The sequence below is a fragment of the Simochromis diagramma genome, unplaced genomic scaffold (genome assembly GCF_900408965.1).
Source record: "Simochromis diagramma unplaced genomic scaffold, fSimDia1.1 OVJJ01000165.1, whole genome shotgun sequence".
Taxonomy (NCBI): Eukaryota; Metazoa; Chordata; class Actinopteri; order Cichliformes; family Cichlidae; genus Simochromis; species Simochromis diagramma.
The window spans coordinates 645,911-669,143 of NW_024387467.1; the positions used below are offsets into that span (position 1 = coordinate 645,911).

Below are 23,233 nucleotides of genomic sequence, written 5' to 3' on the forward strand. Positions count from 1 at the left end.
TTTTAATATCTACTGAAAAAGGACCATTTATTACTCCTAACACTGAAAACATGTATTTTTCCCACTCTGCTCATCAGTGACTCTTGCTGCTTCTCAGAAGGTGTAACCATTTGAAATTTTCATCACCCGTTTTAGAAATGCCCACAATCATTCTCTGTGTGTGTGTGTGTGTGTGTGTGCGTGTGTGTGTGTGTGTGTGTGTGCGTGCGTGCGTGCGTGTGTGTGTGTGTGTGTGTGTGTGTGCGCACATAGGTGAAGTTGGAAAGGGGATTCACGCGCGTTCACTCGCTAAACAATGTCAACCGAGCTCTGCAGATCTTACAGAAGAACAATGTGAGTATGCACTGCTATAAAGATGTAAATGTACATAATTATATTGGTTTTCTTGCATCAATTACATTAAATAAATCTAACTTTACAATCAGCAGAGTGAAATCAATGAAACTGCTGAGTGTTATATGGATTAATACTGCTACTGTTTAAGAGTGAGCTCTTTTTAAATATTGTGTTATGACTGTGTTATGACTGTGTGACTGTTAACAGAGTGAAATCTATCACCTGTAAGGTCTCCCCGCTCAAGATGACACATATACAGGTCCATCTTATGTTAGCCAGTGTAAATGATTCAGAGAAGGCATGGGAGAGAGCGCCGTGGTCAAATAAAACCAAAATTAAGCTATTTGGTATCAACTGCCATGTTTGGAGGAGGAGAAATGCTGGGTATGACACAAATACCAGCATCCTTACAATCAAACATGCAGGTGGAGTCATCTGCTAAGGGTACAGGACAACGGTTTAAAAAAAAAGCAGCAGATTAAGGTCATGGAGCGGCCTAGCCCGTCTTTACACCTTAATCCAATCTGCAATCTGTTATAGGAGTTGGAGCTCCGAGTTGTCAAGTGGCAGCCAATAAACCTAAAGGATTTAGAGCGTTTTTGTAAAGAGGAGTGGGCCAAGTGACCTACGAGGAACATCTTACTGCTGTGCTTGCCAACAAATGTTTCTCCACCAAGTACTATTTTGCTTCATTCAATAACATAGGTAATGTGTTTTTGTCTGGACATTTTTAAAAAATAGTTATTTCCCCATCTTCAGTTACCTTATTAATGTATAGAAAGAATATGTGATAATATATAATAATTTTTCTATTTTATTAAAGGATGATACAAATAAAGATGAAAGTCAGCACTTTTAATAGTGATTAACATATAGGAAACAGCACGGCAGCGTGGTGGTTGGCATTGTGGTTGCCACTGTTGCCTTGCAGCAAGAAGTTCCTGAGTTCACCCCCACCATCTGGCCGTGGCCTTCCTGTGCGGTGTTTGCATGCATTCTGTGCGGGTACTCCGGCTTCCTCCAAAGACATGCATTTAGTGCGTTTAGGTCAGTTGGTGACTGTTGCCCATAGGTGTGAATGTGAGTGGCAATGGTTGTCTGTCTCTCTGTGTTAGCCATGCGACAGGCTGCTGACCTGTACAGGGTGTACTCTTGCCTTAGGCTCTAGCCACCCCGATTAGGATAAGCAGAAGAGGATGGATGGACACACAACAATTTTGCAGATCCACAGATTTACTCCAGCTCTCATCTTTTTGTTGTTGAAAATCACTACGAAGAAACAAAACATAAAAGGAAAAAGAAAGGAAAAAATTCCAACGTAATAATGGCTGGATCACACAAACCTGACACACAACAGATCCTTTTTATTAGTTTTGCATGGCAACTAGTAGTTTACTGGTATCCATCTGTAATCAGATAACCAAGAGTCATCCCTCCCTGTTGTAATAGTGCAATGTCTGTGCCATCTGTGATGTCTGATCATAACCACACTACTATGTGTAATTAATGCCCACATTTAAATACTAGGACTGATTTTGTTACGTGCAAGTTTAAGTTCACAAGAAAACATGGCTTCATTTTAAAGAGTCACCACCACAATGGAGGTGAGAGTAGGTAAGACGACCTTCCTAAAATTGTGGAAATCACTTGTGATTTGTGTGCTTCCCACATCCCATCTCCAGGTGGAATTAGTGAATATTGGGGCAGCGGACATCGTCGATGGGAATCACAAACTGATTCTTGGGCTCATCTGGAGCATCATTCTCCACTGGCAGGTATGTGTTAGTGTATGCTCGTACGTGTACGTCCTCCCCTGGATTTGTCAGCATTTGAAGACACTATTACATTGATACTTTAAAGCTGCCTCCATTTAGTTTAACTTTACTTTTTGTTGCCTTTTGTTGTCTGAGGTTGCTTCTTATTGGTCTAAGTGTTCTTTCTTTTTCTTTTCACCTTGACCTTGATGATGAGTTTTCATACTGAACTGCTCTGAGGAAAAGAATTTGATGCAACGAAACAGAGCTGTGCAGGCTCTCTGAACTCTCAGTTGTATGTATATATACATTTTCTGTGGAAAGGCAAGGTATTCAGACAGGCCTTTTCGAAGCGAAAATACATGTTTTATTTATGTGAATCTTTTTCTGGTGTGTCTTTCTGGATCTGATTGTCAGTAATATTTTTCTGTGTAACTTAGTGCCTTCAAAGTTAACACAATTAACACAAATTCCTTGTAACACCTCTAGTTGTTTTTGATGTGCAAGTAATGCAAACACACTTGCTGTCAGACACCCATAGTTCAGGGGGTCTGACAGCAAGGCATCAGTAATGCTGTGGATGGGGAACAAAATGGATAAAGGGTCTTTTGAGTGGCAAATTCAGCTTTAAAGCTCTGCTAGAGGGTTCCCTTGACAAGAACAAAGTTATTAGTATTTACTGTGAATTGTAATAACACCGTAGTACGAGTCGAGTCTCAACACACCAGCTACTAGTGGACCGACCTGGGGATGCCACAGGCAAATGGGAACCATTGAAAGTTGCAACCACCAAGTACCTGCTGAGGGTCAGGCAAGTCCTGAGGAGTCAGCTGAACAGTAAGAACAAGATCCTGTCTATCAACACCTACGCCCTGCCTGTGACCAGGTACCCTGCTGGAATAATAAGCTGGCCAAAGGAGGAGATAGAAACCACTGTCATTGAGACAAGGAAGCTCCTGACCATGCATGGGGGGTTTCACCACAAGTCAGCACCCTGAGGCTGTACGCTAAGCGGAAGGAAGGGGGCCGGGGACTGGTGAGTGTCAGCACCATAGTCCAGGATGAGGCAGCGAACATCCATGAATACATCAGGAGGATGGCCCCAACTGACCGAGCGAATACCTCAGGCAGCAAAAACCTAAGAAAGAGGTGTAAGAGAAGGAACCATCATGGAAGGACAGGCCCCTGCACGGTATGTACCACCGGCAGATAGAGGAGGTGGCTGCCATCCAGAAATCCTACCAGTGGCTGGACAAAGCTGGACTAAAAGACACCACAGAGGCACTAATCATGGCTAGCAGGCAAGGCATACATGGAACGCCATAACCAAGTGGCCGGCATAGTGTACAGGAACATCTGTGCCGAGTATAACCTGGAAGTCCCGAGGTCAAAATGGGAGATGCCCCCAAGGGTGGTGGAGAATGACCGAGCTAAGATCCTGTGGGACTTCCAGATACAGACGGACAAAATGGTGGTGGCTAACCAACCGGACATAGTGGTGGTAGACAAACAGAAGAAGACGGCCGTAGTGATCGATGTAGTGGTTCCCAACGACAGCAACATCAGGAAGAAGGAACACGAGAAGCTGGAGAAATACCAAGGGCTCAGAGAAGAGCTCGAGAGGATGTGGAGGGTGAAGGTAACGGTGGTCCCCGTGGTAATCGGAGCACTAGGTGCGGTGACTCCCAAGCTAGGCGAGTGGATCCAGCAGGTCCCGGGAACAACATCGGAGATCTCTGCTCAGTGGAGTGCAGTCACAGGAACAGCTAAGATGCTGCGCAGGACCCTCAAGCCTATTAACTGAATAATGTTAGTCCAGTCACGTGGTTGTTAGCCTAGTGACTTAGGAAAAACCCCACCAATGTCCAAAATATCCAGGAAAGGTAGTGGTGAGGGTTATAGAGTGGGGTGCTAAAGGTTTATGCATCTTAATTAAGTTTTTGTACCAGCCTTGTTTTGTATTCCTGTGTGCAGGTTAAGGATGTGATGAAGGATGTGATGGAGGGCCTACAGCAGACTAACAGTGAGAAGATTCTGCTGAGTTGGGTTCGTCAGAATACACGCCAGTATCCTCAGGTATGTTCCTTTACTCAGTCTTAACCTCAGGCTGACACACTGGATCATGTTCGAATAGCTGTCTCCCATAGTTACTACAGTTACCACCCTGTAACTGAGTGCTCAAGTACGTGTAAGTAATGGCAGTCTGCACTTTCAAATTTATTTATTTTCATAGAGTATGAAAGAAAGGTCTTTAGTACTCTGGGGGGCTGGGGATGGCCCGGGTCTCCTGGGTCTGCCTCTGGCCCCCGGAGGACCGTTATTGTGTCAACTCACCCTGATTATGAAGTCCATCTGTGGACAAAGACAGATACACAGAACACAACAAAATTTATTTATTTTTTGTTTATGTTATTGATGGTTTTCCTTACAGTTGCAGCAGTTGCCAGCCGATTGCGCTTTCCAATCCTGCTCTGTCCTATAACATTTCTCCTTTTTCCCCCTTTGTTTTTTCTTTCTGTCCCTTTTTTCTTTCCATGTATGTCAGCTTTGACATTCTTAAATTGCACGTGTAGTGTGAGTAATAATAGAAATAATAATAAGACAAATTAGTAAATAAACAGATTAAAAAGAATAACAACAGAAATAATATAGAGAATTTATAAAGGTGGTCTTGGAAAAGCAAGTATGTTAGGCACAACAGTGCATTCAGAGCATAATTGTCAACGCGAAGCTGCCAGACAGGCTATTAAACATGTTCTAAGGGTTGTTGGAGGCTCTGAGCCAAGGAATAATCGATAAATTCTTTGAGGGCAAAATCATAAGTACCCAAGTACCCTCAGCAGGTACTTGGTGGTTACAACTTTCAATGGTTCCCATTTGACTTCGTTATACGAAGTGCTTGACAGGAATAGCCACTGTCACTAAGTTGACTTCTTAGTATGTTTTTTTAGCTATATATTCAGTTTTAAACCCTTTTTGCCCCCGTAGACAATCATTTCATGTATTAAATTTTTGATCCATTCACTGAAATTGAGAGCGAAAAGATGTCTTTAATCTATCTCTGGAAATGTAAACAGTATTTGGATGACAGTATTCCCACTCTTAAATGTCAAACTGCTTTCTCAGGTTGGTTCTTGAATATCCATTATCTCTGTCCTCAGGTCAATGTGGTTAACTTCTCCAGTAGCTGGAATGATGGACTGGCTTTCAATGCCCTCATCCATAGCCACAGGTATGTGTGTGTGCGTGTATGTGTGTGTGTGTGTGTGTGTGTGTGTGTGTGTGTGTGTGTGTGTGTGTGTTCAGATGAAGATTTAACACAGGAGAAGTGGATAGACAGACTTTCAAAGGGATAGTAGAGCAAATATAGTCATTGCACTAAAGAGATATATTTTAGACATGGAAGATGCTAATGCTGTCCTGAGAAAAAGGTTCAAAAATTATTGTATATGAAAAGATGCAGCCAGCCAAGTAAAAAGACCAACATCCCAATGCTGCCACTGCTGAAGCAGTTATTGTTTTTCCAGAATTAAATGGGCGGAGCAAGTCCTTCCTGGACCCACATTCCTGAATCTGCATCTAAACTCTGGTCTCTAATGTAATGTGTATGTGTTAGGCCCCATAGGGAAATTGCTCCTCTGCATTTAACCCATCCACCCAGTGAAGCAGTGGGCAGCCACCAATGCAGCGCCCAGGGATGGTACCTTGCTCAGGGGTACCTCAGGGTAACCGTTCAGTGGAGTCGAACCCCCGACCTTCCGATCATGGGGCCACCACTCTACCTACTGAGCTATCCCTGCCCTCTAGTGATTTGCATTTCTTACCCAACTATCTGCCTCTGAGTTTGATGCCAAACTTAAAATGAACCTATAAATATGATAGTTTCTTCATTGAGAGAAAGAAAAATAACATTACTTAGAATCTAAACCAGGGGTATTCAATTCAAATTCAGGGCGATCCCATTGAAGAACATGTCCTCAAACAGAGTTTTGGCGTATCATAAAGTTCCGCGTGCATTATCATTTAATGCAGTATATTTTGAAGTAACCTAGCAGTTGCATCAGCATCTATATGTAGTAAACAACTGCTTGTATTTTACTTTATTTACAGTATTTCAACAATGTTGTTTATTCATTTTCATAATGACCTTGAGGCTGCTCTAATAATAAAGTGAACCTCACTGTTTCGTAGTTTGAATTTCCCCCTTTCTTCTTTTTTCTTTTCTGCATTTCACATGTAAACCATCCGAGCTCTAACCCGACTCTTCTCTCTGTTCCCCTTCACACTTCAGCGTCTCTTTCCCAGCGTTTTCTGTTTTCACAAGTACATGATTTGATGTCAAGTGGGATAAGGCTGACAAAGCACAGGACTGGCCTAACCAGGAAGCTGATAATGGCTTAATCATGACAAAGAGACAAACCTCAGCGCTTTACATCGACGTTACATCCTTCGTGCTGCAACGCCCACTCATTAGGATCAGCCAGAAATCTGTCCCTTTCTACTTTACATCCCTGTGCTATTTTACTGAAGTAATACATCCAACTGTACAGTTTCCTGAAACAATAGCATGTGTCATCATATTGTGATATTACATTTTGGCTCTTCTGCACCTTCTGCTCAAAGTTGTTATGCTGTAAAATAAAGTCTTAGTCCTCATGTAAGAGTGAGGACTAAGCATGGGGTTTTTAAATTTTATTTTTGATCAAAGTTGATTGTTAGTCTTTATACTTACAAGATCCAGCTAATTTCAAATAGGAGAAATTAAAAATGTAAATAACAGACAAGAGTTTGGGTGTTGGGAGGCTCATCTGTAATCAGTGAAAGGGCTCAGTTTTAGTAAGCATGTCAGCATCTAACAACTGTTTCTTTAAAAAGTGGATTCAGTTCAACTGGGCAAGTGTGTTCTGTTGGAGAAACTTTCCATCACTCACCCATGAGACTGAATACTGAAATCACTTAAATGACTGATAAAACATTTGTGTCATGGACCATCATCTCCAGAGGAACTGAACATTTATCCATACCTGGGAATCATCCATGCATTAAGACATTGTTTGTAGTTTTTTTAAGTTAGCATTTCTTTTGCCTTATTTTTAACTTTAGGAAGCAACAGTTTTCAGAAGAAAAACACAGTAAACTATCTGAAAATCATCAGACTAGTTGGTTAGTCTAATTTCTTTTTCCATGGTTAGTGGAGTAAGAAATGAGTTGCTAGGAACTCATTCATAAGCTCAAGAATAAACTAGCGGCACTCAGCGGTACCCTCAGCCTTGTACTACGGGGTGGCTGTAGCTCAGAACGTAGAGCGGGTCAGCTACTAATTGGAAAGTTGGTAGTTGTCTAGTCTGCATGCAAAGCATCCTTGGGCCAGATACTAACCCCAAGTTATTCTTCAATTCATCCATCAAATTATGAATGTGTGTGAATGTTAGATAGAAAGCACGTATGTAGAAAAAATATACGAGGTCTTGAATAATCAGACCCGATCTTATCTTAAAGACCTCATAGTACAGTATCACTCCAATAGAGCACTTCACCCTCAGGATATTGTGAGACATGGTGTCAAACGCCGCACTAAGATCCAGAAGGATGAGGATGGATAGGGGACCAGAATCAGCTGCCATCAGAAGGTCATTAGTAATCCTTAGCAGAGCAGTTTCTGTGCTATGATTGGGGCGGAAACCAGATTGAAATTGTTCATAGAGTAAGAATAACGAGTACTATAACCAACTTACCACCTCAAATTGTTATTTTTTATTCTATTCTAACTAAATTTCTGTTTACTGCAGCCCACCTGCAGTAAAGACACCACCACCACCACCACCTGCACCTTCACAGCCTACACTTCGGCAATCACTGCAACAGAGTGTGCATTGCTGCCCAATCAGAAAACTAGCTGATAGACGTATCCTGGTGTAGATTAATAACAGGGAGACGTGTATCTGATAAAGTTATTGCTATTAATATGATGCAGATGAGAAGCTGATTAAGTTTAATCAAGGTAGTCAGCATAAATTATCATTAAATTACAGAAAGGACCCTGCAGTGCATTTGGTTCACATTTTCTTTTCATCATTACTCATATACACTATTGATATTAGTGTACATGAGTAGGACTAAGCTTTTACAGGAAATAAAGTGATAGTTCTAACATGAATGAATGATTGAGTTTAAATTAAATAAGTAAATCTTACAAGAACACAGAGTGGGAAACAAAAAGCATCACCATGAACATAATGGCACAGTGGAGGAGTTTTCACTCAGAATTTTCCAACATGCTATTTTGCATTATAAAAGTCTGTTTTTATTGTTCGCTGTGGGGGAAAATGTGGTGAATGAGAGTGTGAATCTCATTAAAATATTACTCCACAGCAAATAAACTTCCAGGACTCAAAAATAAACCCAGCTGCATAAGCTGTAGGATATTTGTTTCCTATTAACACGTTACTAATTTCCTTAAAGCACTACAAAATACTGAGGAATGCAAGGGTTTTTATTGATAAAAGGTGTGTATGATACCTACCGATTTTCTTTCATCTTGCCAGGCCTGAACTTTTTGATTGGAGCTCTGTGGAGAAGAAGACCTCGGCAGTCGACCGACTGGAACATGCCTTCAGTAAGGCAGAGCAACACCTGGGGATAGAGAGGCTACTGGACCCTGAGGGTAACTACATGCTCACCTATTACCTTACTGTCAAGGGAAACTTTGTTGACAGGTTTTGCACAATAATACCAGGAATGCCTCCTAACAAATACTTTCATCACAAAATGTGTTATCATCTGTGGCATCCATCATTGCCCAATTTACGCCGTCTTGAAACCAGTTTAAACTTTCTGGATACATGCTCAATCGTCCAGGTGAGAAAACCCCAAAAAGTTGATTCTGTTGATCTAGACATAGCGTTATCAGTGGGAGAAACACTTTATCACTCTTCAGTCTGAAGAAGTCACCAAATGATACTGTCCCTCCTTGACTGTCTAAAGAGATTCTCCATACTGTAGGGCCTTCTGTTCACATGCAGTCGTTCAACCTCTGCTTAAAAACATCTCTGGATCACAGTTCTCACTAGCTACAGGCCTATCTAAGCGAAGCTTCCTTTTCTTTCTAAATTTCTGGAGATCATTTTCAATCAGTGAACGGCCTTTTTGGAAGAGAATACCATTCTAGAGGTTTCAAGTCCGGTTTCAGAATCTTACACATCACTGAAACATCTCATTTAAGAGTTTTTAACCACATGTTTTTAGCTATCGACTCTGGTGACTGTGTTGTTTTTATACTTTGAGATTTAAACGATGGGTTTGACACAATCGATCATGAAGTTTTACTGGATCAAACCTTCTGTGCTAGCCTTTGAAGCCTCTGCTCCTTTCTCGTGTGGAGTTCCACAGGGCTCAGTTTTAGGCTCCCTCCTCTTTTCTTCTACCAGCTCCAACTTGGTTCCACAGTAAGAACGTATTGTATTTCATTACACTGTTACGTGGACGATACCAAGATTTTTGTCCCTCCTAAAAGTAATGAAGCGTTTTCTTCTAGACTGCTGCTCAGGTGTCTTGGAGACATAATGGCTCTTAATGTTTTCAATTTTAATGAGGGAAAAACAGAAGTGATGGTGTTTGGGCGTACGACTCGGACCCTTTTTGTCGAGCTGTGTTCCTTTGTTCAGTACATCAAGCCGACTATTACAAACCTCTGGGTTGAGGTGGACGCTGAAATTTGACAGTCAAATCAGGGCAGTGGCAAAATTGAGCCTTTTCCAGTTGAGGCACTTGGCCAGCATAAAGCTTTCTCAGCAGCACTTTGAGACAGTAATCCACACCTTTGTTACTCTCTGCTGGATTACTGTAATACACTTTATGTAGAGGTTATTGGCTCCTCAATCACTACAGTTGGTACAGGACAGAGCCTCAGATCTTTTCACATGCAGAAATTTGAGTATGTTTCTCCCATTTTAGCCTCACTCCACTGGCTGCCCATGAATTAACTTTTAAATTATTTTATTTGCTTTTAATGCCCTTAATCATCTCGCCCCACCCTATCGCTCTGAGATGCTACAACCGTCCTTTTATCTCAGGTCAGTTGATCAGCTGCTCCTCAAACTAAGCATAAGCTAAGAGGAGACGTGTCTTCACTGTTACAGCTCCTAAAATATGAATGATTTGCCTTTACACCTCAGACAAGCCTCTTCTCTGTCTGTTTTTAAATCTCTTCTTAAATCTCTTTTCCTCGGCCTTTGACATCATGTGGGATGTTTATGTAATTTAATTGATTTTTTATTTTATTTTGTTTTTTAGTATGGCACTTGTTCTTGTTCTGTGGCTTTTTGATTCCTATCTGTTTGTACATATTTATTATTCATCAGTTAGGTCCATTGATGTTGTTTTTAAAGTGCTTTACAAATAAAGCTGGAATGGTCTGGTCTGGTAAAGTTAGAGAGAATAAAGCCTGGGTCAAAGATTATTCCAAAAATGTGATCATTAGTGAGTTTGCTTATTAAAACAGTCGCTGTCATTGTCTCTTCTGAGGCAGAAAGTAATCAATCGAGATATCTTAAAGTGTTCCAGATAAGAGAATAAACTATAGAGAAGATCACAAAGAGTTTCACTGTCTTTGTGCCTCTAGAGAAATCACATGACAAGGTGTCAAGAGAGGCTCCGTCGTACTGCATAGGGACAGCAGGGGTGGCATTGATAAGAATTGATAAGAATTTAGCAGTCCATGGAATGGAAATCACTAATCAGTGATTTCCATTCCATTATAGAAATCACTAATCAGTTAGATTCCTTATTGATTCTTGTTGTGTTTGCATATTGGAGGTATCTCCCTTCTTTGTGATCAGCGTTGTGATCAGCGTTAGGGTCGTTACTCACAAAAAGTAATTATTACACATATTACAAAGAACACTCTTTTCCTCAAAGTAATGCAGTACACTACATAATTACTCCAAGGAGAAAGTAATTCATTATATTACTTGTTACATTACTTTCATGTTACTCTGTAAAGTATCTGAAACACACTGTGTCATAATTACTGTTTAATAACGTAAACCTGAGGCCCCACACACCAACACAAATCCATATTCTAATGAGGACACGTGTTAACTTTCTCTTAGTATTTAGGTAATCACACAAAAAATAGCACAAAGAAACTTCAGAGCGATTCTGTTCTACTTTGTCGTCATCAGTTTGTTACCTGTTGAAGTTCAGCGTCTGCCTGCGGGGGTTAGCTTTCCCTCAGCTTTCATTCTGGGTTCTTGGCTAGCTTAGCATTATAGGATATTGTCTGTGCAGATGCTTACAAAGAGCCAAAGTGCTAACAGCAAAATTTCCAGTGTAACTGGAACCAATAAGCGGGATCGATAGATAAGCAGACTAAGAATTCCAAGAATTGGATCACTGGAACTGGTTCTTATAGAGAACAATTTTCTTGATTCCTACCTCTAGTAATGGGGTTACAGACAGGAGGGGAAAGGATCTCAAAGGAGGCTCATGTATGTAGCAGAGGAGGACATGCAGAGTGTTGCTGTGACAGAAGAGGGTGAAATGGTGGCAGATGATCTGGTGTGGCGACTCCTAAAGGGAGCAGGTAGAAGATGATGATTGGCGGTCTGTAGATTATAATCCCTAACAGGGTAAAATTAACATTTGAGACATTTGTGTTATTGGTGATTGTTAGTATGAAATGCCCAATCATACTCAATGGCTCAATCATACTAGAGTAAAGATAGGATAGAACTTCTCTAAATATAAGTTGTGTATGTAGATAGCAACACATTTACAAAAGATGGATTTGTATTTATTACCAGTTTGTCACAGTTACCATGAAATCACAAACAGATTGAATGGAAGCCAACTTGAGACTAGTCAACTGCAAACTAATAGCTCACCAACAGCAAATGCATGATACAGAGTACCTTTCAAACATTTTGTTCATAATTTTTATCGATAGAATTTCGAGACAAAACCAAGTGGCAGAAGGCTTCCACATTTGGTGGCCTCAGAATCTCATCTCTGTTTTGTTTTGTTTTTTTGGATAATGTGGTATATAGCTGGGTGTGCAGCGACGTGTCTGAAGCCGTGGTCCTCAGGCAGAAAAGGTGCCCACTCCGGGTCCAAGCCCCAAATTGAGGAGCTGAAGTATCTTGTTTATGAGTGAGGGAAGAAGGATAAGGTAGACTGACAGACGAATTGGGGATGTAGCTGCAGTGAAGCAGTTGCTGCACTGGTCCAGTGAGTAATAGGTGAGCATAAAAGCAAAGCTGTCCATTTACCCCTACTCTCACCTATGATCACAAACTTTGATAATCACTGAAAGAATGAGATTGTGGATACAAGCTTTGGAAATGAGCTTTCTCCAAAGGATAGGGTACCTCCACATCATCATAGTGATTCAGGCATCTGACAAGAAAGCCTCCTGGGTGAGGTTTTCCTGACATGTTTTATCTGGAGGAGGCCCCAGGGTAAACCTGGGGATGGATGGATGGATGGATGAATAGACTTAGTAAATATAATCAACAGCTTTTTACCCCTCAGCTGTAAAAGGTTGTTGTGGTTTTAACATCTCCCTCTCCGGCAGGTGGGCGGAGTGGACACCCAAGTTTGTGATAACTGAAGAATGAGGCGTGTAAGCAATGTTCCCTCTAATTTTTCATGTGTCTGAGCGAGCACACAAAACCCCTGAGCTTATTAAAATAATCAAATTACAGCATTTATGTTAGACTACTTTTAATTAACTGCTTTAGCCCACTTACAATGAAAATTAAAATAATCTTGTTCATGACCTGCAGCATGTTAACACTATTGGAAGGAAAAATAACTTCAACTCCAATTTTGAAAACACAACTTTCTTTTTTTATATATTATAAAGCTCTGACTTGTATGATGAGTCTGTGGTCTGGGAGAGAGTCTGTAACTCTGTCTGCAAATACAGTAATGACCAATGTTGGGCAGTTAATTATATACTTACTTCTTCAAAAAAGTAACTGAGTTATGCAAACAACAAAGTTTTTTGCAGCTGTTTACCTAAAAATGCAGCCAAGGTGTTTTTTTAAACAAACACATTTCAAACTATTTACAGAACAATCAGCTGTTCTGCATCAAATCTGATGCCACACAAATTATTTGTGCCGCTCCAAAAAATAATTTCTGTCCACTATGAGATGAAGGAGAACAACAGCCTGATACCTGCAGGCCTGACAGCAGCAGATGTGTCACTGCTGTAACACCTGTAACACTCAGCAGTCGCCTCATTGTTCTGACACACACAACAAAACTACTGACTACACTACACACTAACTACACACTAACTACACACTAACTACACACTAACTACACACTAACTACACACTAACTACACAAGATTTGTGCTAAACGTCTCAAATCTCTCACATCTCAAACACGCCGTCACTCCTAAAACTTCCCCCTCCCTAAACACTAGGGGTGCAACGATACACAAAATTCACGGTTCGGTTCGGTTCGATACTTTGGTGTCACGGTTCGATATTTTTTCGATACAAAAAAAATGTTCATGCCTTTTTAATTTGTCATTTATTAAAATTATAAATATATATTTTAACTCAAAAGTACAGTTTTTAAATTTAACCCTAACCCTTGTGCGTGTTTTTTATTTTGACAGCGAATGCGCACCTGCGGACCACTTATGTGCAGCCCTGGTTATTTAGCTCGTCATATTGCAGCCACAGAAATTCTTTTGTCCATGAAACCATAAAGCTGCACTTTCTTTTTGCCTTATAGTCTGATTTGTCATAACTTCTCCGTTTTGTGGTAAGCTTTTCTTTGGCTGTCACTTCTTCACCCTGACCTGTCTTATTTGGCTCAGCAGAACTGAAATGCTTTTACACGCTCACTCACATAAGCTCAGCGATTCTCTGCGCGATCAACCTCTCACATGTTTAAGCTGCGGGAGATTTCACTTGTCATGTTTGCATAGTAAGCTAACGATTAATAAGACGATGTCAGAGGAATTGGTGCACAAATTATCATCACTCACAGATCAGTGCTGTCGCTCTCTATACACAGTTCGCACGATTGCAAAGTGAAAGCAAAAAAACAAGCGCAAATTCAAACGCGACTTCAATATGTCACATATTGACAGTGGCTCACCGATGCCAATGACATAATTACCCAGCTACATTTCTGAAAGAATGCAAAAGCATTGACATATATTTTTCCTACAATAGCCCGACGGGCAGGGAAGAGATAGATTTTGGTAGCCCGACTGAAAAAATCGCTAGCTCCGGGACGTCGGGCTAGCGATATTGCAAGCCCTGTATCTGATTGAGGAATCACTCATCTTTGGAAAAGAGAGTTTATTACAGAGAAATGGCTCTTTCCAAAATAAAAGCTATACTATCCGCTTCTTCTGGGCTATATTCTCAGCAGCATAAGGAGAATCATGTGCTAACAGCTGTCTAAATGACTCGGCTAAAGTTAGTAGCATGCTTGCTTTTTTTTTGTCTGCTTCCACTTGTCTTTGCACTAGGATGATGTCGGCGTAAATGTGCAGTCATATTCGTTGTGTTCCCACTAGTGCTTTCAGGTTAATCTCGTTGAAATGACCTTAATGCCACAACACGGCAAATCTCCGTTAACGAGCTACTGCCGATCGCTCCGTGCATGGGGCTAGACGGCAAACACGTTAACGAGCTAACTGCGCTAACACACTAGTTCACACCAATGTAATTGAGCATTGCATGGCACATCCAACATACTGTTTTACTTTAGTCCATGACTCGCTTACCTTCAGGGTCATACGTCACATGAAAACCAAAATAATTCCAAACGCCAGATCTGAATGTTACAAGTAGAGCTTAACTTCTGTCTCGCTAGCTTGCCCTGCGCTCTTCCTTCTGACTATGCTGTCTGTGTTGAGCGCTCAGTGGATCTGCGCTCGACAGTGCAGCCTAGGCGGAGTAGTCGAACACAGATTCACTAAGCGCTCAACACGACAGCATCGTCAGAAGGAAAATTGATAAAATAAATTACAAATGTTGTATTGTTCGATACATATGCGTACCGAACCGAAAGCACTGTATCGAACGGTTCAATATCGATACGAATATCGTTGCACCCCTACTAAACACCTAAATGTCATGTTGCCATATCATTCTTTGATTGGTCCACATGGTACATTTTTCCACCAATAGGAAAGGCTGGGAGTTTTGTTTTGGCTCACAGGCTTTTGAGCGTTTTCCTTATAAAACGCCGTTTTTACCGTTTCTTCCTGCAGTAAATATAAACAACGACAGTATTCAGGAAGGAAACCAAACATTGCAGATATTTTATCATAACTCTGGTTTTACGTGGCCGATCAACACAATTTAAAAACTGGTATAAAGTCCACACTTTGTCCGTCAGTTGTTCCGTCTGTCCTGCTCACGTCTCCAATGGTTGTGCACGTTGTCATTAACGTGGCTTCACTCCACATCAGCCGCTTTGCTAAAACACCGGTGTCGCACATAAGGACGCTGTCAGAGCCTGTCAGCGACGTTGATCAGCTGCGTATATACGAATGTGAATCGCATCATTGGCTGGACTGTGGGATAAGGTGGCATCGTTCTGATCCCATACGGGAGCAGCCAGTCACTGACTAACACTGCAGAACAGGATTGTTGAAGTTTTGATTTTAATTTCAATTCAGGTTAGATTTGTTTTGTGCGCAATGCAGATTTTCTGTGTGCAGAGACGTGCCAGCAGTGCGCAACTGCTCACGCGCAGCTTAGAGGGAACGTTGGTTGTAGGAGCTTCAAATTGATACCATAGGTGTATCTACTAAAAATCTGAGTTTGAATCTCAGTGACCACAACCTCAAGCTCAGAGATCAAGTTTTCATGAAAATCGCGTGAATGTGATAACTCAAGAAGGAGGTCAGTATTTTCATATTGATACCATATGTGCATCTACGAAGACTCTTGGATGAGTTTGAAGCACAGTGACCTCGGCCTCAAGGTCAGAGTTCAGAGGTCAAATCTGTGAAAATCTTGTAGATGCGATAACTCTTGAACAAGGCAAAAGAAAAGTGAGTGGACTTCCAGTCCTTAGACAGTCCGTTTAATGTACAGTTTCAGTAGAATAAACTAAACTGCAAGTTTTTGAGGAGTATGCTACCAGCTACTGAGGTGTCAACAGTCAGCTCACTCAGTGGTGATCAAGAGGCACATTGTGAACACTACTGCAGAGTATGTGATGTGACTTGCTTTTATTGGCACTGAAAAGGTTTCTTGTCAGTATCATAGAAAATGTTTTCTTTGGTTTAATATTTACTCAAAGGAATTTCAAAAGCCCTTGAACTTCCTTGTTGTGCATATAAAGCACACTGTTGTGATTTTAAAAAGGCACTAAAAGAATTCAACTTTAATCACTGTAGTTTATACGTTGCTGATAATTTTGAGAGCTGTATCTATATGATGAAGACCTTCATAGGGCGTTTATCCTGCATATAATCCTGTTCTTGATTTCATTAGTACCTTTTTTCCTTTTTCTCCTCCCACTGTTTGTCTTGTCTTTTGTGTATTTCTCTCACCGGTGTTTCTCTCTAATTCCTCTTTCTTTTCATTTGTTTTGCACTGTTGTCTTTGTTCTCTTCTTCAGCCGGCCATTAAACCACATCCAGCTGCAGCAATGCAGCTCAGGTCGGAAACTTTATCTCTTGGAAGCCATATTTTCCAAAAAACACTAGCAAACTGTGGAATACTGGTTAGATGTAGTTCCCACAAACTGTTTTCAGATTTTTTCTGAACATTTCATTCAGGACTCAGCAAAGTCTCGAACTAAATGAAAGGATTTGTTAGGAATAAATATTAGTCTCTGAAAATATTTCATCAAATATTTTTTCAGGAATAAATTGAAGAATTGTTTAAATACACACTAATGACAGTTTCATAATGCGAGGTTACTGAGACAGATTTAATTACCTCAAGGCATAGAGACACACATACATACAAACTCCCACAATACCTCATAAAAATGCATACATATGTAGCAGAGCCGTGGTAAAATGATTAAAGTGGAGATCACAGATTGGACTTACAGAGTCTAAACCACTGAGGGATGTATACACACACTTGCAGATGGTGGCATTATTTATGGAACTGTTTATTCTTCTCAGAGAAACAATAACACCATAAGATTTCTCTGTGATAAATCAGTATTCCACAGCCAAATGTGTGACTCATACTCTAACTTTATTTCTCTCACAAATTGCAATGACACACATCATTCCTGGCAAGCTTGCCGCACAGACTATTTCCTCTTGGTCCTGTTCATTATTCTTAGCTGTGAGCTAACTGCACTCCACACATCATTCTATTAACATCACCACAGCAATCAGTTCATTAGCACTCCATCGTCATCTGTCTATCTTTTTTCTTGCTCCTCTCCTACTACTGTGCCATCTTTGTATCTTATATGGGGTTCACTCATTTGCCCCACAGCAATTGCTCTCTTTTAATTATTTATTTTGTTTATTTGTTTGTTTTTTGTTGTTAATTTTTGGGGGCGGGGGGCATCTTTATTAGCTAGTGCAGTGAAAATGAGACACGAAAGCAAGAAGAGAGAATGAAAAGATGTAGCAATGGCCCCTGGGTAGTAGTTGAACCTGGGGCTACATCCACACTAGCCCAGATAGATTTGAAAATGGCCGAAAGTCTGTGTTTTTGCTGCCCACACTGTGAGCACCGTTTTGAAATGTATGAGTTTTCGAGAGCGTTATGAAAACGCTGCGTTTTCCATGAGCAAAAACGCCGTCTCAGTGTGGACGGGAGAGGAAAGAATGTTAAAATTAAAGAAAATTAGTGTGGACATAGCCTGGGTTACTGGATTTAGCTTTGTGGCATGTCGACGCTTCTTTGAGCTAAACATCACTTAAACATCACTTATAACCTCAGTCATCCAGGTCATCGTAGTCTGAAGAGCCTGGAAAGAAAAGCATCTGGTTTGAAAGAGGAGTGAAAGAAGCATCTATGTCCACTGTGAATGACCATCTTTGAACAGAGGGCGGGGCTTAACACACCAACTGTCTGCCATCTATAATCCAGTTTTGAGATCCTTCCCAGACGCCTTAACGCCCACTCACATCCTGGGCCATCTGACCTCAGTAAATCACGTGATAGGGTGGGGCCAGGTTTCACAATGAGCTCACCCGAAGCCCTGGCTGATTGGGACCCACACCCAGTTTCACACCTTGGCTCGTGTGACTGGGTAGAGGATCAATAGGGGGTCCATGGTCCCCTTTGGGGGGAAACTCCCATGGGGCTTAATAAAAGTGGGATTCTCCACCAAGAAGCTTCTCGGATGAGAGGTGAAACGTCTTCAAGTAACTTAAAGAAGTCCAGATGCTTTTCTTTCCAAGCTCCTTAGATGCCAAAAAGTGACGTTTTTGGATGAAGACTTTCTGAATGGAGTCACCTATTGCTTATTTAACTTGCTGTTATGCTACATACTGAATATGATTTAAACAGCTGGTTCTTAGCTTTAATCTGAATTGAACAAAAGTATTTTGTTGGCAGTTTACAATTTTTTGACAAGCATTTCTTTTAACAGTTCTCTATTTCCAGTGACTCAAATGTAAGCTTACAGTTCACCTTAAAGCTGCTTCATGGGACGGCTATTTCTGAATCACAGCATGTGTGAGGGTTTGAATGCCACACAGACACAATGGACACCAATGTTTATCGCTAATGAAAACATTATGGTGACAGGAGTGTCAGAACAGTGGACAGGTAGTTGGTGAACTCACTGAAGGGTCTTTCTTTTGATCTTTAGTTTTGATGCCAGGCTCATCTTCCAGTGAAGATTCCTTCTGTGCCAAAATAATGATCTAATACAGTCGTATTTTAACACACGTGAATATAGTTTATTTTATATCTATAGTTTGGACATATCACCCTCGTCAGACAACTTTCGGTCTTGAAGAACTTTTTTTTCCAGAAACGTTTGCTCTATTGTCATATTAGGGGACATTTATCACAAGTGGCTCGTGAAATTTAGGATAAACTTCACTCTTCTCACTCTTTTCAGATGTGGCAGTGGCTCACCCTGACAAGAAGAGTATCATCATGTATGTGACGTCACTCTTCCGGGTACTTCCGCAAAGTGTTTCTATGGAAGCCATCCAAGAGGTGGAGACGTTACCTCAGGCAGCCACAGCCAATATCACCCGTGTGACAACAGAGGAACACTATCAGATCCAGACCAAGCAGCGCTTCTCTGAGCAGGTTAAACACCAACACTTGTGAGACTAACTAAACCACAGACACGTTCTCATCCCAAAACGTAACATACCGACACTATGTGACAAATCGTCAGTATGTTACGCCTTTGGAAACACGAGAACTGTTGTAAACTTATTTTACTTTCTCATCATGGTTTGCTTTGGAAAGCACTATCTGATACAGTTAAGGTTGTGGTTAAGGTTAGGGTTAGGGCTGGAAAACACAGGGAGCATCATCCAAAGTCCGGAACGTATCATAGGGACGTGGAAGGTTACCTTTTGTGTTACTATGAGACGCCTCGGGACGTGGCAAATCGTTGGCATGTTACGCGTTGGGAAAGAGAATGCTCTGAAACCACGCATGTGGAACTCAGCAGCTATGCCCAAAAAGGCCATCATGCACACGAGAGTGTCTGCTCTGTGAGTGCATGATGCTGGTACCTCTGTGCACAAAGCTTCATTCTACTGGCTAGAATTACCTGACTTTTGATGAATATATGGATTAGCTCAGCGTCGTCGATAGTTTTTACGAGGGCGATTTATTTATTTATTTGGCCATGAGTAAGTTTGCTAATAATGATGGAGCTAATAGAAGCGGTCAACAGAAAAAAAACAATAGTAGCGCTGTTTTAACAGCACCCTCTTTCATCTGCGAGCAAATGCCCCCTCCTCAGAGTGCGCCCAAATGCTTGTTGATGGAGCTGCAGGAGCTGCTGATAGCCTAGCATACTCAGCCGGATGGTTGACACGTACATGCTCTTGCAAGTTAGGCGTGTTTGAGTACTTTGCTCGCACTATACGTCTGCACAAGCGGCACACTGCTTTGGTTACATCCTTAGGTTTACCTCTTTCATCTGGTTTGAAGCCAAAGAAATCCCAAATTCCCGACTTTATATTTTTTTAGTGCTGTCAGCGTTAACGCGCCGTCATCATGACTAACAACTAACCCATCTAGAGCGCAGACTGAGTCAAAATCCCTGAAATGCCTCTGCCAACGCATTTCGTCAGATTGTCCAAATTTTGTTCCTTCTGTGCTCCAGATGGGTTGAAAGCGTTAAAAATTGTAATCAGAATCAGAAAGACTTTATTTATCTTCAACTTTAAATCGGATGGAAAGTTTAGTGGCCAGGATACGAGGCTGCAGAGTGTTGAACGCTGATGAGAAATCAGCAAACAGAAGTCTGGCAGAGTCAGGGAGCTCCAGATGTTTGTGGATGGAGTCCAAGATGAAGATTTTTGCATCATCGACGCCTCTGCGTGCACGGTAAGCAAACTGGAGTGGGTCCATCAGGGGGTCAGTTGCTCTTACAATGTGCTGTTTTATGATCTTCTCCATGGGCAGAATCACCAGGGAGGTGAAGATCTTTCAGAGACTCTGGGTTGTTTCTTTTGGGGATGGGGATGACTGTGGAGTGTTTCCACAGCTGGGGGACGGTGTGACTGTCATTTGAAATAGAGTCCGGAACACACTTCCTAGTTGCCCTGCACAGTGCCTCACAACTCGACTGCTGATGTTGTCAGGGCCGGGTGAGCTCCTCTCCCTGGTCCTCCTGAGGGCTCTCACCACGTCCTCAGTCCTGAAGGTGAGTGCAGAGCTGCCAGGTTTGAGTGAGGATCTGGACTCCTCAAGCTGGGCGATGTTGTCCGTCTCAAACCTGGTGTAGAAAGTGTTGAGGTCGTCAGGGAGGGAAGAGGGGTTGCTGCCCTCCACCCGGATGGTTCTGGGGGTGGTGATCGCAGTATTCACAGAGGCCATGGTTTCGAGGCCCTGCCAGACTGAGTGGAGGTCCCCTGTGGTGAATTTTTTTTCAACTGTGTTTTTATACTCCAGTTTAGCAGTTTTAATGGCACTCTTGACCTCCCTGTTGACCTCCTTTTTATCCAGAAGAAAATCCTCTTTTTTTTATTGAGTGGTGATGCAGGGTTTGTTGTTGGGGTAGATGGAGACTGTTTTTGAGGGGATAATGTTGTCAACACAGAAGGAGATGTATGATGTCACCATGTTGACTTGTTCGTTGATGTCATCAGAGGGAGAAAGAAGGCTGTCCTAGTCAGTGGCTTTGAAACATCCTTGTAGGGTGAGGATACTTTCCTCTGTCCACTGCTTGATGTTTTTGGTGACCTTTTTAATCCTCTTGATGACTGGGGTGTAAGCAGGAGCCAGCAGGATGGTGTGATGGTCTGAGAGGGGGGAGGGGGAGGGCTTTAAATGCATCTGGTACAGAGCCATAGCATTTATCTAGAGCCTTCCCCTGACGTGTGCTGCATGTAACATACTGTTGGTATCGTGATGACCGCGCTTAAGCCGCGTTAATGCTGACAGCGTTTTGTTTTTTGTTTTTGGAAACTAGTTCGTCCATGTTTGGACTTCTTCTGTTTTGTAAACGCGCAAATCAGTCCGTGTATGATTACGTTGCCCCGCCCATCAAAAAGTCTGCGCATGCGCGAATATATCGCCTATCGACGATTGTTGGACTGACGATTGCCGACTGGAAAATGTTTACATATGCCCAACCCTACTTAGAATAGGCAGTATGTGAATGTACAGGAGAGGAGGATGGGATATGCTTTGTACAAAACGTGACAATGAGCAACATGACATTGCTCATTTGTCTGATCTAAACTTCTGTCTGATAAAACAGTTAAGGTTGTGCAAATCATAACTATATGACACACTGTCCTGTAGCTGCTGGGTATGCTACCTTTTTACCCCTCAACTTTAAGAGGCTGACAAGGTGTAGTCGTCACGCTGAAATCTTCTGAAAGTCTTGTGAATGTTATAACTCAAGAAGGAAGTCACCGAGGATTTTCAAATTGATAACATAGGTGCAGCTACTAAAATGTTCGATAACCTCAAGGTCAAGTCATAGTTGGGATTTTCACTATATCAGTAATTTGTGTTTTGATTTGTTTGAATCGTAAAAGCTATACACCTATTAGAAATAACAGAATGACCACCTGTCTAATATTGTAATGGTCTCTTTTGTGCTGCCAACCCAACCTTTGCCCATAGAGGCGTGGACTCCACTAGACCCCAAATGGTGTGCTGTGGTATCTGGCACCGAGATGTTAGCAACAGATGCATAAGAAATGAAACATCTTCAAAAAAACAGTCCAATCGCCGTCTTTTAAAGATCCTTAATCTTCGAGAATAATTACTCGCAAGAGAGTGGATCTGCTGCAGCATGCATGTGTGATGACTTCTTTGTCTATGTGCCTCTTAAGCGCTACACAGACGGGTTGCGGACTTTAGATATAAGGAATTTAATTCCAAGAGTGGCAATGAATATATAATGGCAGCTGTTCCCGGCTTAATGCTGTGATGGTGTTGAGGTTTTATGATTTCTGGAAGTTGTGCAGATACTCAGCTGTGTATGCTTACTTGGTGTTCAAAGCTACTTCTTCACCTGTGCTGTTCATTGCTATGTTGTTGCCACATTATCCATACTCTGCAGTACTGCACATTATACAGCTGAATGAGTGTGGTTATATTTGCATAGTAGCCTATATTATCAGCTCTGAAACAGAATTCTTAAACCCAGGTACAAAATATACTTCTAAATATTAACATGGCCATCCCACCTTCTCAAAGTGGGCTTGTAAAATTCACAACAGAACCATTTGTGTATACTGGAACTGAAGGAGATGAAGAAACTGAGATCCTTCAGTGTTGTCTGAATAGCTTTTAATCAGCACTGTATGAGAATGCAAAGTAATAAGTGCAGAATTAAACAAAGAAGTTTAGATAACTCTGAAAGTCAGATCTATGTTGAACCTGTTAGCACTGCTACTCCTGTTGCAGCAATGACACACACAAAAGTAAACAGGAAATGACGCGGTGTGAAACATTGAGGTTGAATAACCAAACTTGCAAAACTTAAATAAACTTTAAGTTTATAAACTTAATAAATAATAG

General features: G+C 41.5%; 1 protein-coding gene across 3 annotated transcripts in view; it reads left to right on the forward strand.

Annotated features, from left to right (window-relative positions):
* Nucleotides 1-23,233, forward strand: part of dmd (dystrophin) — a 284,148-nt gene that overhangs the window by 88,604 nt on the left and 172,311 nt on the right. For all 3 annotated transcript variants that reach the window (XM_040014765.1, XM_040014766.1, XM_040014767.1), the window contains exons 4-9: nt 253-333; nt 2,019-2,111; nt 4,065-4,166; nt 5,252-5,322; nt 8,636-8,754; nt 19,125-19,321. In XM_040014765.1, coding sequence (XP_039870699.1) covers nt 253-333; nt 2,019-2,111; nt 4,065-4,166; nt 5,252-5,322; nt 8,636-8,754; nt 19,125-19,321 — 663 coding nt within the window. The remainder of the gene's footprint in view (nt 1-252; nt 334-2,018; nt 2,112-4,064; nt 4,167-5,251; nt 5,323-8,635; nt 8,755-19,124; nt 19,322-23,233) is intronic.